Source organism: Strongylocentrotus purpuratus, unplaced genomic scaffold (assembly GCF_000002235.5).
Source record: "Strongylocentrotus purpuratus isolate Spur 01 unplaced genomic scaffold, Spur_5.0 spur5_scaffold_14, whole genome shotgun sequence".
In the NCBI taxonomy this organism is placed as follows: domain Eukaryota; kingdom Metazoa; phylum Echinodermata; class Echinoidea; order Camarodonta; family Strongylocentrotidae; genus Strongylocentrotus; species Strongylocentrotus purpuratus.
The window spans coordinates 5,964,396-5,983,337 of NW_022145599.1; the positions used below are offsets into that span (position 1 = coordinate 5,964,396).

At 37.4% G+C, this 18,942-nt stretch overlaps 1 protein-coding gene across 6 annotated transcripts in view; it reads left to right on the plus strand.

The window, feature by feature from the left end:
• LOC575000 (T-type calcium channel) overlaps nt 1–18,942 on the plus strand; it is a 114,585-nt gene that overhangs the window by 26,653 nt on the left and 68,990 nt on the right. For all 6 annotated transcript variants that reach the window (XM_030984045.1, XM_030984047.1, XM_030984046.1 and 3 more), the window contains 3 exons: nt 9,067–9,159; nt 13,514–14,300; nt 14,776–15,269. In XM_030984045.1, coding sequence (XP_030839905.1) covers nt 9,067–9,159; nt 13,514–14,300; nt 14,776–15,269 — 1,374 coding nt within the window. The remainder of the gene's footprint in view (nt 1–9,066; nt 9,160–13,513; nt 14,301–14,775; nt 15,270–18,942) is intronic.

Below are 18,942 nucleotides of genomic sequence, written 5' to 3' on the forward strand. Positions count from 1 at the left end.
TTGAAGAAGAAAAAAGGTTTACCAGTGTAACTATGATGGGAAAATCTAAGGTATTTGGTCATTTGCCCTCTCATATGTGACCAAGACTAAAGAATAAGAGGGAACAAAAATGAAAGGAAAGAATAAAAATTTAAGAATAGTCAAAAGTAAAATGTCACCTTAAACCTTTCTTTGGTTTGATCCAAGCTGTAGCATGCCTGCAAACTCCACATAATTATTGCTTATACTGACAACATTGATGTTGTTGTTGATGTAACAGACAAAATACCTTACTTACCAAATTACATATTGTCATGTTAAAAACATGGGTTCACTTTCCATGTCTGAGCAGACATGCAGGGTTAGGAGGCTATAGTTAGAGATGACAGAAATGTATCAGATGATGTTCTTTAACAGTGATAACACTCATCACCATCATTAGCACATGAGAAAGTGTAAGATAGATGATACTTGTAGTAGATAGGACACTTGAAAGCCTGCTGTCAGGAGAAGAAAGAGGCCAATAATAATCCCTAACAATTTTTAATACTCATCACTCGCTAAAGCCAATAATTCTCCTTGAGCCATATCAGGCAAACAAAGTTTTTCACGTACCGTCTGTGATCTCTTGTTAAAAGTCATGTCAGTTCACAGTATGCATGTCTGTGAGAGTGGGTTACATCAATTGTCTTTCTGTATGAAAACGAGAAGTCATTTAATGTTATACCTATCAGATTTCTCTAAATTATAAGTCAAGTGTTGGAAGAAGTTATTTTGATCCTAAAAGATCTTTGATTTATACATTCAATTTGTCAGTGACAGACATTTACGTATTTCCCTTTACCCAATATCATTGTTAAAAATCTGCCATTTTCTGTACATTGTAATTATAGGAGCATTCTAGATAAAACCTAGTGTCACTGCTGGTTCAATGATTCTTTAATTTCTGAAAGACTTGATTGTATGATAGGAGCAAATGTATTCCAAATAACAAGTCCTTTGATGGAACAAAACTATAGACTGAATTTGATTATTAGGCAATGCCAAAAAGGATTGAATTACGACACTTTAAAGTAGGAGCTATGTTGTTAGTAGAAGAAAAATGAAAAGAGGAAATTGAGGAGAATAGTAAAGAAAGAAGGTTCGAAGTGAAATATAAAGTATGTCATCAGGGAAAACGAGAGAGCATCCTCGATAAAAAGCATGCGATGACGTGGTGACTTGGCTATCAGTAGCTGTATTTGAGTAGTGCAGGTCCCTTCGTGTTAGCATTTGAAGAGCAAGTATACTCTCTCAGACTACATAATGAGACGGCATTCATGAGCTGGATAATATATGATGCACGTACATACATGCCTCTATAACATAGAATGTTCTCACATTATGCAGGGATAGTGCAATTTAGTCGCATTCAAAGTGAATGAGTAGAATCGTTATGATGATATTTCGATAACTTTTCAAATTACTATTATTGATACCCAATTTAAGTCCATATATATATATATATATATGCCAAGCTTTTGGTTTTTTGATGCACAAGTTACTGCAATTTGTTCATTGATATTCTCACTTTCTGAATTTCAGATGACAATAAATTGTTATAATGAAAAAGAACATTAATAACCCGACATGTATATTATTTACAAAGTTCAAACAAAATTACTTATTTACTAATGTTTTAATAAGTGAAATGGAGCTTGGTATTACTAAAGAGTAGTGATTATAATTACATTGATGAATGTGTTTAAACAAATCAGAAGGTACAACTCTATCATTACCACTATGAGATAACTTTAATGATTATTGATAATACAATCCTTTCATGAAGATGTCCTTTATTATATCATCATATAGAGATTGCAAAACATATATCACCTGTTTAGGAATCACACAAAACGCAATAACAGAGGCAGGTGAATTTCAAGCTGCCAGGAAAGCTCATTTATATTACAATCCAGTCTCTCTGTGTATGATTTTCTTGGGAAAACATAATGATAATAATAATCTTTTAAAGGTACTATGTCCCATTTGCAGGCCAAAAAAATGAAAAAGTTAAATTCCAACTGCATTTGAAAGATAATACTAATTTAGTACTTCCCTAAAAAAGGTGGGGCTTGAAAATGTCTTCAAGTGGGAAAATAACGACTATTAGTTGTCAAATCGACTTTAGGGCTATAGAGCCCCAAAGTAATAGTCTTGATTTTCAGACAATTGTACCGAATGTTCATACGTTTTATGCTGCACAAAGATTCAATCAGTTTAATCTTTAAGAAGTGGGTTATTGATGTAGACTAATGCTCATGTACCCTTTACAACTCTTTTCATGTATGTTATTACCAAAGAAGAAAAAAAGCCAGTCAGTCACTCAATAGTGTCTGACAGTGAAGTCTAGCAAGTAAACGGTTTTCCTTACATAATTTGAATATGAGGACACTGCTACCGTTTAAATTTCACAGATAGGACATACATGACATATTCATAATTCCTGCAAAGTTCTACAGCATTTGAGGTTGGCTGCAAAAGGGACATAGTACCTTTAAAGTCCACTCCAAATTGGATGACAAAAAGGTTATTCTATTCACTGATTGAAATATAATCCATTGCATTAGTATTTTTATGGCAAATAATGATATAAAAACATTATCACAGAATAGAATGACTTAAAAATGTCAGTGATGTATTATCTGTTAGCAAGTGTTATGTGATTAACAAGGTTAAATGTGTGCAGATGCAACACATGCATACAATAGAAATGACACTGGTTTTTCCTGAAATAAATTGACTTTATGGCTTTAAAGAACTTAGACAAATATGATAAAACAAAAAAGTAAGGATTGCATAATTGTGGTTCAATATTACAACCCAGTCCCTATCTGATTTTTGTTAAAAATAGACAATAAAACACAACATCCAACATGGAGACCAATTCAAGGACATTGCGAAGCAGTCAGTCTGATGGTAAGCTGGAGATGATGAAAAACAAGATTTTGCATCTTATTGAATGACTCTTGTCTTCAGTTTCAGAGCAAAGCCGTTTCTGTTGTAAACATGAGACAATACAAGACATGGTTTGTCCCGTAATTGAATGATAACATACAGAGAATGTACCGCAGCTACCGGGTGATGTAGGAGCTCACGCAAGGGAGAAAAGATGCGGGATGGTTATAGTTAAAGGACAGGGGAGGGGCTTAGGGCAGTTGCAATTAAGGAGATGGATATTGTAAGGGGTTTGCCCCTATGATTGATTTCAGTATGTATGTTAATTCTTAAGAGAGAGTGAAGACATGGACGGAACAAGTAGGCTGGTTCAAGTAATCAATAACTTTGGCAGGTATTTTCATATCAATGTCGACACCAATAATAATTTGAAGATCTGTTTTGATGATGAAAATCATAATGATTATTATAATGACAGTGGGTTTTAGTCACGAAAAAGATTGATTTCAATATCTATATTATATGGATAGTGATTTTGATGCAATAATCACTTTAAAATAAGTGGACAATATAAATTTCAGAAAATTGTACATTATTGTATTGATTATTACTAAATAGTAATAATGAATATATGCTATTCTGTCGTTTATCAAATTGGTGATGATAAAATTCTTAAAATCACTTTCAAACGACTGAATATATCATGCTTTCATATACCTTTATACCATTTTATAATGTGGTATGGTAAGCTTAATATACTCAGCCGTTTACTGTCAATATCTTGAGTGTATAGACCAAGGTATTTCCTAGAAGCTTCTAACCTTCAGACATTGCCACAAGGGGGAAAGGAAGCTGCAAAGTGTTGGAAGATCATCCAGGACCGGGCCAAAGCCCCGGAGGAGTACTTAAGACTCATGCATGTGAGGAGAGTCTAGACCGATAAGTACAGGGGGTTAGGCAGGAATTGCACAGTAATCTGATAACAGCGGGCGTTCGCTCTCTATCTCTTTCCCGAGTTGCCCGCATAATGAGGGAACATTCGTGTGAAAGCATTGACGCAATCTGTTCATAGCCGGAACATCGTCTTCTCCCAGGAGAGTGATGAGAAGAGACGTGAAGAGCACAAGAGTGTGATCGATACTGTACAAGAAAAGTCACTCTTACATTATGAAAGGTTCAGTGGATTCTCTTTCTAAATCGGAGAGTTACATGATACAATGGCGAAACAGAAAGCTTATCTGTTCTTTTAAGTTATTTTTTTATAGATAAAATTAATATATAAGGACAATAAGTGCATACCGGATGCTTAGAGATTTCAGTGCAGTTTGGTTTATTTTCATATTTCACATTTCACATTGTTGGTTTTGTTTTAAGTGAAATATAATGATTATAATTATTATCCATTTTGACTAGCAGAAATACAGACAAAACACAACAACCTTGGTTTGCTTATAGTTACTGGTATATTAAGGAATGAGTAAAATTATTGATTGGAATTGAAACAAAAACAAGATACCTAATAGTTTTATAGATGTCCACTTCTTATGCTCTTTGATATGATAATGATACTTGTCTCGTAAACATGACACAAGTAACCATTTTTAGATCAGTAAAATTAAAACCTTACACTACTTTAAGGTCATAACTTCGATTGATGTCACTCTCAGGATTCTAAATCAATATTAATTTGAGATTTCTTTCTATCAGTCTCCTTTGAAAAAAGAAAATTGGGCTATACATTATGATGGTTGGAAAAACATAGGCAATATTGGGCAAAAAGCACCCCCCCCCCCCCTGGAGGTATATAAGGAATTGGCCTACCAATTGAAGAATGTGTAACTGGCAGAATATATTATGGTCCTGTGTGCCTAGTCAAAATGGGCATTTTAAAAGGGGAAGGAGTGGATTGCCTAAATTCATTCCTATGAATTGCAAAATAAAATCCTATATTTCAACTGAGAATTGAACAAATTACATTTAGTTCAGGATGCCTATATACTGTGATCCATAATCTTGTGGAAACTATGAAGAAGAAAAAAGTTCAGGACCATGTTTTGTGGAATTCTTTTCTTTTTTATTAGTAATTTAGAAAGGTGACTTTAGACCAATGCATTGGTAAAATAAACGGAATAGGGGTGGTGATACAGGAGAGAAGGTACTTCAGAAAAGGATCCTGGGCATCTGACAACATGAAAACATCATGCACCATATTGCCAAGTTCTTCCCCCAGCTAGCTGAACGATATGTGCAGGTCCCATAAGTAAGTCCTCGGACAGGAAATTGAATTCTCAGAGTTGCTTCCAGTGGGCTGGATGAGGATAGGAGAACCTTAGGATATAGAGGGGTGAGGGGTTAAACGATAATGAATTCAACCTTAATATGATGAAGCCAAGTGCCAGACACTTATCTAGGGAAGCTATAAGTATAGGAGGATTAAAGATGAAGGGTGTGTATTATTTAATGTATTATTTAAACACACACAGGGAAAGAGTTGGGGAGACTTAACTTTTGGAGATAGATTAGTAAAGGGATGGAGGAGTGTAATGGATACAGCAACTTTGGTATATAGGGGTAAGGAACCTTTAGGAGAGGACGGAATGTTGTAAAGAATTCTACTACACTTATGTGAAAATTGAACCCATTGCCTACAACTGGAGCCGGGTGATCACTGTATTAAAACTATGGGGATTCAACAACATTCCATTGAAATGCGTGTTAAATCTAATACGCATGTTTCATTGGGTTATCAGCGAACTTGTACTTATTATGATTTCGTGATACGATGTCCAGATGAATTGTAGAGATAGATGGTATTGAATGAAAGCGTGGTGATGAATTCAACTGCAGTGAGGTAAAGAGTTAGGAATAGGTTGCTTGTAAATATAGAAGGAAAAGGGGTAGATGGGTGAAGTGAATTCACCTACGTTTTAGTGAATACTAAAGTCGGCTTATGAGGGTTGAGTAACCTGTAGAGATAGAGGGTGAGGGATGGAATGTGGTTTAATGAATTCAGCCACACTGTGGTGAAGAGTTAACCTGTAGATACAGACGGGTAAGAGGTTGGAGAGATGTAATGAATTTAACCACACTGCGATGAACCGTTAGAGATAGGGTACTTATATAGAAAGAGGGATATGGAGTAAAAAACTGTCAAAGATTTGACCAGACTGGTGCAGGGACCTGTTTCACAAAGCCTTTTTTCAATGACAAATATCAAATATCAGTGACAAATCTGCTGATAACCAATCAGAAGCAAGGATTTCAGTAGCTTATAACTAAAACTGTCATGTGTCACTGATGACAAGTTTTGTGAAACACCCCCAGGTCTTTTGACTTTGGTAGAGTGACATAGGTTAGAACCTTTAGAGATTGGGGGATGACGTGAACAATTTAAGGAATGGATTAAACCAAAGAGATAAAAACTGAAGTAGACACTTGAGAGTACGGAACCTCCAGGATACAGAGGAATATTGTCTAGAGGGGTTCATGGAATTAAATTGTCTGCGGTGGAGAGCAGCAGATCTTGTAGGAACAGAGGGAGAGAGAGAGAGAGAGAAAGAACGAGAGAGAGAGAGAGAGAGAGAGAGAGAGAGAGAGAGAGAGAGAGGGAAGAGGGGTGGTGAAGGGTGTAATTAATTCGTCCTCTATGTCAGATCGACTGAGAACATTTAACTCTTTTAGTGACCAGAAAATGAATCCAGAAATATCTAAACTAGAAAGATAACAGGTCATGTTGAATACAGAATGAAAAATAAGATTATAATACAATCAGAATGGTACGATTCTAATAATCTTGAATACATAATGGGCAACTGAGAAGGTGCAAAACCAAATTTAGAAATGGATTTTTGTTCCATGTCAAGTTTCAAATGAATATCCTTCTTTTATTAGATTTTAGCCTATGCAAATGAGCTGATGAACTACAGGATTTCTTGGTTTCTAATCACATGGAAATGCAATAGAAACGATCCTGTTTATCCGAGAGTTCTGCAGCTTGGTTCGTTCAAGCTACTGACAGAGAGCCTTTCAGGACATGCAGAAACAGGATTGAAACAAAATCATAGCCCAGCAAAGTATGATAATGTAATCATTTATAGAAGGGTTTCTTTAGCATCCAATCCTCCATATCCTCATCATCACCTATCCGCCACCAGCCCCCTCAGACGCTGGCTCGGTTAGACAGAAACGGGACACATTACCCCTAAGGGTGAACAGATGCACGTCTGGCTCAAACCGTCACGAAGAATGGAACATTTTTTTATTAGCTCAGATTCCTTTACTGTAGTATAAGCAATGTATTATCAATCCAAGCGCTGTCTGGTCTGAGACACATTGTCTCTGAGGTGTATTTATGTCTAGAAAGTGCATGGCTAAATCCTATTTGGGTGATTTTACCAAACTCTAACCGATGTCTTATCTGTCCAAGCACTGTCTTATCTGAGCCATGCATTGTCTCTGAGGTGTATTAATGTCTAAAAGATCCATGGCTAACTCCTATTTTAGTGATGAGGGATACTGAACACACAAAAAGCATCACTCACAAATTGATTTGGTTATACTGTTCCAATGTGGTTGGGTAATAAGAGGAAGGTGGATATATATAAGCAGTACAGTGTGGATGATTGTGTGTCTGTGAAAGAGTGTGTATTGTACTTTATTGCCTACAGTGATGTTTGTTTCAAAAAAAGTTCTCTTGAGCTTTAAAAAATGTATTTCTTTTTTCCCATCTCTTCTTATTGTTTTCTATTTCTGATGAACTAACCTGCTTTTTATTCACAGATCAGTCGCATGTAAAGCTTGTCAATTTATCCATAACTGGATAAGAACTCTTTATTTGCTGAGGATGAGGTGTGCCTAAGTGGATTTGTGTGTTCTGTACAAGCTTAGGAAAAGATTGTATTTTTAGAATAAATTGAATTGAATGTTTGTCTCTGGGTGTGTGGTGTGGTCCTGAGTATCTGCTTGCATAGAGGATTGTAAATGATATTCAAACTAATTATCAACAGCATTGTTGGATTTCATATCATGTGATACATATAGTGAACATATGATGCCCTCTTTCAGATGGATTTGGAGATTTGGTAAAACCTTCATTCTGATGTAATGTAATTTATTTTTTGGAAACGGGTTATCTAAAAAAAATTGTCACATATTCCCATTCATCTTGGTATCATTTCTTATAAGACTAATTCTTTCATTATGAACATTTAATTCAGGAACGTACCAGAGGCTTACATCTGCATCACCAAGAAATTAACACATATTGTTTATAACAGTGAGCATTTAAAAGAATGCCTCCTTGAATAGATCCCGTAGCTTAGTGAGTTTGATCTACTCTCATCCTCTCTGGTGGCAGGCTGGAGTGTGTCCGTCCCTCAAATCCTATCTTAATCTTGTTTTTATACCCTAGCATTCATCACTTCTTCATAATCTTGTCTCAGCAGCATGCAAGCTGTAAAGCTGAGCCGAAAGCGAATCTGACGATGTGTCTCGACCGGATTGTTCTGTCACTGTTTAAAGCATGGCCTATGTATTGTGGGATGGCTTATTAGCAGAGCAAATGTTTATTCCTTATTTAAGAGTATGCATATTTCATTTAAGAACTTCAAATTATATGTTAATTGTATTTTTCATGTATGTAGTATGAAGTAGTATACGTATGTACATATATACACATATAACTTGGAAGTATATTTTATGATGTATTAGTTGCTAATGGCTATGTGGGCCTGATTCTCGCAGTTACTGCATTGAAAGCTTCACACATATATTCTCTGTGTTGCTTTGTATCACTTTAGTATAAAAGAAACCTGGTACAGTGGAGCACATTATAATCTATAATCAATTTGAATGAGCCCCTAATTACTTCATCTTCCCAGTTATTATACAGAAGCACCAATTTTCTAAACCCTTCCCAGAATCCTTTGCACCTCAGCACCAAGATTGATTCTCTTCCCTCCTGTTCTTTCCATATCAATCCCTGTCTATCCTCCATCAATATATCTTTCATGATGAATGAAACCCGTCTTAACAATCTCTCTTCCTTCTGATCCCCCTCTGATGACCTTTATATTCTGACCTTTGACCTTGGGCTCTCTGTTTCTCTCTATCTGTGTCATTCTCCCGCTACTGTTCCTTTGCACTATGTAGGTGATCACTTTAGAAGGCTGGGTTGATATCCAGTATCACTTGCAGGATGTCTACTCTCCCTGGATATGGATCTATTATGTGTTTTTGATCATTGTAAGTATATCTTATCCCACCGCTACCATCCCCCAAAAAGGCATCAGGTTACAATGCAAACTCTCCACCATAATCCACCCTGTAACACAACTCCACAACCATGCATTTAATCACGTTCCTATAATTTTGTTTGCTATTATTGCCTGCTGCACATGTATTCTTCAAGTCTCACCAGCCATTAACCCAACCTGATGTACTTTTTATAACCCTTTTTTTTTTTTTACAAAATATCATCCTCGTTGCATTATATCTTGTGCATTTTGTGTGTAATCATGAGCATTAACTTGAATGTCTGCATGAATGTTTGTTTCCATATTCTGCTGCTTGCCTGTGTAAAACAAAGTAACATGCATCACTCACAACTAATGTTTATGTAAGAAATAACATTGCATTTGCCCCTAACAAGTTAATGCCTACCTAATACAAGACAGGTTTCATTTTTTTTTTGCAGTTTTGTATATACCTCTGTTCAATCCTAAACATTTTCAATCATTATTTTTTAAATTTCATTTCCATTTTCATTTTCAGCAAGAGTGGATCCTTCCCTGTCACAATTGTCACAATATAGGAGGATGGTGTCTTTCTTGAGGATTCTTTAAACAAAAACACCACCATCCTCCCCTGCTTGTAAACCAATCCTTTGAAAGTTCTTTCCAAAGGTTCGCATCGCTGCAGACCTCAACAAGAGCTAGTCCTATCAACAATGGCTGATCTCACCGGTCACCTCTTGTTCATTCTTGTTACCCTTCACACTTTGTCTCTCCATTCACCCCACCCCCCTCATACCCCCCTCCCCCAGGTGATCACACTAGAAGGATGGACGGATATCATGTACGAAATTCAAGATGTCCATAGTTTTTGGAATTGGGCCTATTTTGTGATTCTTATTGTTGTAAGTATGACGATTGTGATTGCTTAATCCCGCAGACTTCAAGGTGTAGATGGTGTAGTTGTGTGACATGTTGTGCTAGATGGACAGTACCTCTCACAAGCACCCTAGTCTCAGTTTATATCCCTGGCTTGTTCACATGGTATTTCAATGGTTATTATATGTCTTCTCACATTCTCCTCAAATTCTGCTTGATGTCATGTTCTCAATGATTATCACAAATCACAAAATCAGTATTTAATCCTTTTTGTTTGTCTTTCATGTTGTTTCGATAGTTGTTCATTTCTTTTGTGACTTTTGTCTGGTGTATCCGTATAGGCTGCTTTCTTACTTTGTCTTATGTTACTGCTTTTGTGTCCATTTGAAACGAGCAGTCTTTTCCATACATGAATGATCAATTTCAAAATTATCTTTTTCAATCTTGTATGCTCTTCTTGGTGAATATCGTGGTCACTTCTTGTGCCTTTTTGTTTACAAAAAATAAATCATGAAAAAAAAAGCTATCACGCAAACATGTATTTTTATAAAATACATTTTCCAAGAGAGAGTACTCTAGATTTCATTTAAGATTAAATTAGATGTATGCATACAATTTTGTTCGAAGGCTGCCACCATTCCCTGCATGTGTTTTTTCTTGTTGTGTAGCTTTAGTGTTTATTTTAAACATCTGTAGTAGATGTGAACGCACTCTACAGAAAATGAATTAATAAGGTAGATGTAGCTTCAATTAGTTAAATGAAAATGCTTCCATTAATTTCAGGGTACAGATTTTTAGTTTTCACCAAACAACATAGATGCTCATGTTGAAATGCATGGATGTTGAGTTTCACTGAATTGTGTTATGAGTAAAACTTGGGAAAAGGACCTGAGGAAAAAATGGCACTTTGAAAATGTGATCCCTTTTTCCTGCCTACCTCTGGTGTCTAATATCGAGAAGCCAAGCAAGCTAAAGTGGGTAACGTGATGAAACACTAATGCCCTGACTAGCAGGAAGAAATTAATCTCTCTCAGAAATATGCATGTTTAACGTGAAATATAAAAAAATCACTCGCACACCACTGGCCATTCCTAACGTCAAACATGTACTGTCAATGATTATGTTGAAGAAAATCAATACTGAACAGTAGAGTCTCGGCCATTTTGTGTTCCTTTGGCATGAAATTTCATCTGGGTCTGAAGAAGAAAAAAATCAAAGCCTTTGTTCCTAGAATGAGAATTTTTTACCCAAAGGCTTGATGTCTGGAAATATGTAGGTTTCAGGAAAAATGAAAAAGATTAAATTCCTGTGATACAGCATGATAACGGCATTTTGAGTTTGCATCTTGTGCATAGACATACATGTGCATTTGTTACATGTCCAACAAATTTTCATTATGCGTTCTAGACACGTCTTTTTGTGCCATTGGTTTTTGCTAAGCTACTTATCCTAATGTCAATCTCATCATTTCATACAAATTACCTATTATGAATATGTAAAGATCATATGATAATGAAACCACTCTATCATTTCTATTTCATCTCTAAATTGATTTCATTTTTTAGTATATTTCATTTATTCATATCATCACAGACTTACAGTAATTTGTATGGAATGGCAAGATTGACATTAGTCATTTTATGAATCAGTAAACTTAGTGAAAACTGGCTTAACTATAGAGTTGAGAATACAGGCTATTGATCCCGAATGTTGTTGCATGATTTTTAAATAAAATTTATCTTTTTTTTCTGATTATATCCTCATGAAATGATGGAGTGCCTGTATGTGTTTATCAAAAAATCTGTGTTGAAATCTCTTCATGTCCAGATTTAGTCCAGACCTGACTTGCATGTTGGTGTACAAGCCATAGTTCACATCTCACTACCTTGCGAAAGGTTGAACCTTTCCTCTTGTTGTTACGAGTTATAGAGTTTTTTTGTTTTCTTTGCTACCCTAGTTGTGTCTCCGTCCATGTAAACAATTTTTATTGGTTCTCTTTTGTTTTGTTAAGCTGAGTAGTTGATAGCTTGCTAATTTCATCTGGACATGTATAACCGTGTACATGTCTATGCTTGCATTTACTTTATCAACTAATATCTCTTCATTAACTAACCTTTGGCATTTGGCATTCAATAGCTTGCATATATGTGTTTGCTTATCTCTAACTTACCTCATCAATTAACGCACCTTGGTACAATGTTTTACTTTTTGTTGTGTAAAACATAACTGTTATCAAATATTAATTTGTATTAGATATAGAATTTTCTCTCTCGATCTTAGAGGTTCCTCAAATAGTTATCTGAAATAGTAATGATGTTTTCCAAGAATCTATCACTATAAACCTTTTTATAAAACTCTTGGGAATTTCAGAAAAAAGATACAACTGTCAAATTCTAAAATTTGTGAACACAATGTATGGATAGACCTTAAAAGTGCATGCAGTAATATGCTAAAGTATTGAGAGATAGGGACAATATCCTGTCCAAACGAGACCCAATCTCACCCAACTATTTTCAAACCCAGACATTGTATGTTATAGAGTCAGATTCATACGAGGTGGGACAGATTCTGACACGTGCCAATTTCTGTCCCCGACGATCCGAGCAATAAAAGTGTGGCGCGTCATGACGATGCAGTGTGTGTTAGATTGTGGTTTAGATTGACACTGAGGTTTTAGTTTACTATCCTATCATCACTCAGGTAGGCAAGGTATCTACGTCATTCCCAGGGTCCTCCTAATACTGACATGGCCATCCAATACCTCGCCCCTAGTCACATTGATATTATCGTGCATTAACACACAGAATCTCAAACTTTGTTGAGTGTATTGTCATTTCGCTTAACCCTCCCTTAGACCACTGATTTCAGAAAACAGTTAACAACGATATAACCTTTTGAATGCAGAACCTCAAGACTGACTTTTTGTGTCATGTCCAAATTTGGCAAAAAATATCAAGTAGTGAATTCAATTCCAATTTGTAATTCAAAATTTTGGTTTAATTGACTAAAAACAATTTAGAATCTGGAAGACATTTACAATCCTTGACACTGAAAGTATAGTTCGCTTTAACAAATTTTAAGTTTTAACCCCCCCCCCCAAAAAAAAAGAAAAAAAAGAAGAGAAAAGTGAATTTCTTTTAGAAATATTTGTGCCTGATTAATGTGACTCTTACTACAAGAATAAATAGCTAAAGTTAAGTATTACTAAGACATCCATTTCTTGAAGGAGAATCAAGGAAACCTTTCCCAAATTATCAGATATCTTAATTCATTCCATTAGTATGAAAAGCATGAGATCTTAAAGTCACTTTGGTCTACTCCACAAAATAAAAATATAAACATTATTAAAATTGGTTTTAAGTTCTCGTGATTTTTCAATATTAGGATTTACCATAATTTTGATGTTTCAAAAGTTTATAATTTTTAAAAAATCTGTATTGTAATCTGGCACTAACATGATCTTATTCTGCTTTCTGAAAATTAAACAGATTGGTGCCTTCTTCTTGATAAACTTGTGTTTAGTCGTCATAGCAACTCAGTTTTCTGAGACCAAACAGAGAGAAAGCAAGCTCATGGAAGAGCAACGTAAAAGATTTCGATCTAGCAGCACGCTTGCAAGTAACGGCGAAGTTGGAAGCTGCTACGATGAAATCCTGAAGTACATTGGACATTTATGCCGTCACGTGACCCGTCGGTTTCGGCGGTGGCGAAAACGAATGCACAGTAAGCGAAAGAGCAAAGTCATGCCAGCAATATCATTACGACGCAAAAAGAAAAGAACTAGAAGCTTACACCTTCACCATCATCTCCACCACCATCACCATTACCACTTTGGGAATGGCAATTCTCAAGCGCCTAGAGCAAGTCCAGAGGATAGCGACGTCAGCTCGTCGCCCTCGCGCAAACATAAACTGGCAATACCGTCCAGCCTTGGTAGCGCTGCATCGCTACAGTCTATGAACTACTGTACAGAGAAGATCTCTAAACTGGAACCATCACCGCTGTGTCAAGGTCCAATGTCTTCCCCTTATCACATGACCACCACGCTGTCCATTCACAGAGCTTCGTCCATCAACTACCCCACAACAAACTCCAAAGATTTAAACCAAGGTGTAGCTTTTGGCAAGGTGGCCTCCGACAAGGATGGCAGTACACCCACCACGCCCGGTAATGGGTCACCAGGACGGTTACAGGAGAAGTGGACAGAGCTGTGCGGAGGCAACCATATGAGCAGATACAGCAAGCTGCCGCCCATCAAATCAGACCATCCAAAAGGTGCATTTATACCCAGTCTTCCAGATTTTCAGATGGCACTGTTTACTATGCTTACATTGCTACTAGAATGTGATAGTTGTTCCCAAATGTGACAGAATTATTCTTGATCTGAACGAAATAAGCAAAACTCTAATTATGAAGTTATCTATTAGAACAATTCAATATACCATCTTTAATTTATTATTGAAAACTTAATCAACCTTTGTGTAAGTGACCTGTCATAAAACCTTCATGATCTAAAGTCTGTGTCCTGTGAAGTTCATGTATCTGGCATTAGATCCAATTCATCGAAAGACAATATGATTATGTTTGATTATTTTATACCTTTCCAGATTAGACATACTTTTAAATTTAACTCTTTTGTCAGAGATGCCATATAGAACCAAACAGGTATATAAATATTTATTATTCAATAATTAAGTTTATGTAATTTAATTTGATTTATTCATCATCATAATACTTCTCTTTTTCGTAGATTCCTTGGCGCCGTCCCACCCACCCCTCACCCAGCGTCTCTCTGCTCCGCCCCTCACACAGCCTGGCAGCCCAAACTCCCACCTGACCCCGCCCTCATCATGTCTCGCCATGCATTCCTCTTGCCCTATCCATACACCCTGTCCCGTCCACACCCCCTGCCCCACCCATTCCCCTTGCTTCTCCTCCAAGAAAACTCATTCCAACTCTCATTCCTGCTCCCACGTCTGCACCTCTGCCGAGCACCACTCAGAATACGAGTGGAGCGACTCCTCCACCTCCTCCTCCACCGATGACTCCGATTCCGACTCGGACACGGAGAGCAAGGCCGAGATGCAGAGGCATAAAATACAGAAGCGGCGCTACAGGTTTGGGTGCTTAAGTGTGCTGACAGAGAAGGTGCAGGAGATCGTTGAGAGCAAGTACTTTATGAGGGGTATCCTGGTGTGTATCCTCATCAACACGCTCAGTATGGGTATTGAGTTCCATGGACAGGTAAGATGCTTCTATGCCTCTTGACTGCATGCTAAAGGGTTCATCTCCCTCATTTCAATGGCATGGGTTCGATCCCACCGCTGCCACCATGTTTTAATAGATGTTGGCCTTAGCGTTGATTCACTATAAATCCAACTAAACTAGCACAATATAAGACACGGACAACATCACGTTCATGTGTCTTAACCAAAAACTGATGAGTCTTAAAACTCTTTATTACGTCACAATCATTTGTGCGACCTAACAGTGTAGCTGCTCCTAATGAATATTCATACATATTCTTACACATTGTACTAACATTCTTTGGCAAGGCATTTATCTTCCATTTGCCACTCTCAACCCAGGTGAAGTAATTCATACTCGTAAGGATGAGATTCTTTTTGTTGATGACTTCTCATGGATGCTTGGTTTAAGCTGGGGGTAATAATGATTGGCTTGTATTCTTATGAAAAAGTGCTTTGTTGTTCCAACTTGATTGTTCTTATGAACCTGAGTCATGAGAGGCAGATGTCTTAAGAATGTCTTGTCCATAATATGAGCTGCTATCTGCAGCATTGCACTTACGGCATTGAATTCAAATTGAAAATACATTTTCAACTTTTTGCAATAAATTGCTAATGGTGTTGCTAACGTAAAGTAGTAATTTGTACCCTGAATGAATTTTATTTTAAAATTATTATTTTAATGTAATAATATGCATCATGGCTGTCTGTATAAATGACATGTACGTAAGAACAAATGATTTCATGTTGAATTCAAACAATAACATCAATTTTGATGAACAAGAAGAGACTACAAAATGAATGAGACAATTCAGGGTTAATTAATTACTCGTAGAATTAGTGACATTTTGTAATACCAATTTGTCACAATACAGGCAGTGTAATACTGTCAGGGTCGTGCTAATTGATTAGAATATTGTTGCTGACATCAAGGTCACATTCATTTTTTCAATGCCAAATAAATATCAGAATGAATGAGCAGTGAAGTAATGGAAGGCCCCAAAGAGGATAATAAATAATAAAATAATATTTAGCTTTTATTAAGCGCTTAATACAAATTTCTCTAAGTGCTTTACAAATATGCTATTACCCTGGTCATTGGATTCAGTGCTTGCCCGCATACTCCCTGGGGAGCATTCCAGCCAGGCGTTACTTGACGCTCAAAAACTGTTTGACCACAATGACGGTCGCATCCTACCGGGTACCCATTTAACACCTGGGTGGAGAGTAGCAAGTGCAGGTTAATATCTTGCCATAGGATATTAGCGCCTTGTCGGGATTCAAACCCTCGACCTTCGCATCTCCAGTCAAGCGCCTTAAACCACTCGACCAAGACACTCCCGTAGGATCCTTATTCTAAACACCCAATTGCAATGTCAAACACCCATCACCCTTGTCCTACATTATTGTTATAGATGTAGATGCGATCAACAGTTCCGGTATGCTCTTGGCCCATGGCACATATTTCACTCCCATCAAAGATTGTTAATTGCTGTATCCAATGTGCCGATCCTTGACCCTGGCAACACCAAAATAGATTTTAGATGACCCGATAAGACACGTGATATAAACCCAGAATAGACAGGATAGACATTAAATGCGGGGGTTGTCATGGAGGATGGAATTCTTATGGGTTCATGGTAGGTCATAAAGCAGGAAGGATTGGGGGAGAGAGAAAGAGAGGAGAGAGAGAGAGAGAGAGAGAGAGAGAGAAAGAAAGGGGGGGAGAGCAAGACAGATAGACAGAGATGAAGACTGATCTAGATAAAAGGGACAGAGAGAGAGAGAGAGAGAGAGAAAAAGAGACGGAGGGAGAGACAGAGACAGAAGGACAGAGACATACAGACGATGAGACAAAGGGAAAGGAAAAACTGCAGGTAGAGGGAGGGGGCCAGAAGGCAGAAATATATTGAAAGAGAGACAGCTAGAGACGCATGGAGCAAAATGGGAGAAATATATCTAGAGCAATTCAAATCCAGTGCAAAGGTGAAAGAGAAGTGAATTCAGCATGAGGAGATGGGCTTCTACAAAACCAGTGAAAGCTCTATGGGATGTATCCCAACGAGAGATTCCAGGAAAAATGTAAAGAGTGCATCTATAGGTGTGTGTGAAAGAGAAGCTGAGATTGTGAAACATAATTATGGCAATGGAAAGGGATAGATTTTGGACTAAAAGATCTCAAGTCTATGGGAAATGGCATAGATATTTAAAAGGAAAATAATGAATGGATGGATGGATGGATAGATGGATGGAGAGAAAATAAAACGTAGACCATTCACAAGGGTATGATCAGTGTCAGGTTTAGCACTCGTTCAGCTCGTTAGATAATCTAATTATACTAATCAATATCTTCCTCCCAACAAGGGATCGTTAATTCATGCGTCGATGACCAATGTTAGATCATCCATCAGTACACTAACGAGAAGGGTTAGAAGTTCATAGCCAACCATCGTACATACAGCTGTGGTATCATACAAGTAAATGGAAGTAAGGTGAGCAGAAGGATCTAGGAGTGAGAGGGATTGGTATCGAACATACACAAATAGTGAAATATTAGATATAAAAAGGAAATGAAAAGATGTAAATGGAGAGACTGAAAGATAGAGAGAGAGAGAGAGAGAGAGAGAGAGATCGCTTCAATTACTTAATCAAACAAATATTATTACGATATTGATTGAAAGAGGTTAATAGCAAGACAATAGGCTATATTAGGGTACTTATTAGGTTACAACAACAGAGTCAACCATGTGCATGACCCAATTCCATGATATTATATGCTCTCCAACTAGAAATTTTAATGCCTTTTGAACTATGATAAGATAAGGCATCCTATTTTCTATCAAGCCTAATTGGCCGACTGTCAAGCCAAAGTCAGCAGACTGAGAGACGGTGACAGGGGGACCTATAAACGTGATGTGAGCTACAGGTCATAAATTCCTTCTTCCCAAGTTGGACATTGTATGGTCACCAGCTGGTCAAAGCAGCTATTACATTAGGAATGACCCACCACCAATGGAGATTAAACACCTAGGAAATTGTCACAGTGGTAGGGGGTAAGATACCAACCCCAGCATGGTAACAGGGTGGGGTGGGGGCAAAGTAATGATTGACCCACCACCAATGGAGATTGAACACCTAGTAAATTGTCACAGTGGTAGGGGGTAAGATACCAGTCCAAGTATTGAAAAGGGAAATGCAGGGAGGAGGGGGGGGGGGGGGGGGGGAGCGGAGATATTTATGGATGATAATGCATTAATTACCCAGTGGTACCGTGAGGGGGGGGGGGGCGTCAAATATGATTGAACCATTATCAGTGAAAATTAAATACCTAGGTAATTGCTACAGTGGTAAGGGATAATAAAGCAACCCCATCATTAAATGAGGGGAGGGGGATGGAATAATGATTGTCCTAATACCAGTGAACAATAAACACTTGACAATTGTCAGTGGTGAGGGGTTATATGCCAAATCCGTTGTGGGACTGGGGAGCTTGATATTTAATGAGACGCCTTTTTAAGTCTTCCTTAGCCCAGTACCGCCGCTTGGGTCATTCTAACTGGCATTGACCAGGCGAGGGGGCTAGTGTTTAGAAAGACGTGTGGCCTTTGGCATGATGCGAAGACCAACGTGACACATCGAGGCGTCCTACTTTCATGCACCTGTCTCTGTGT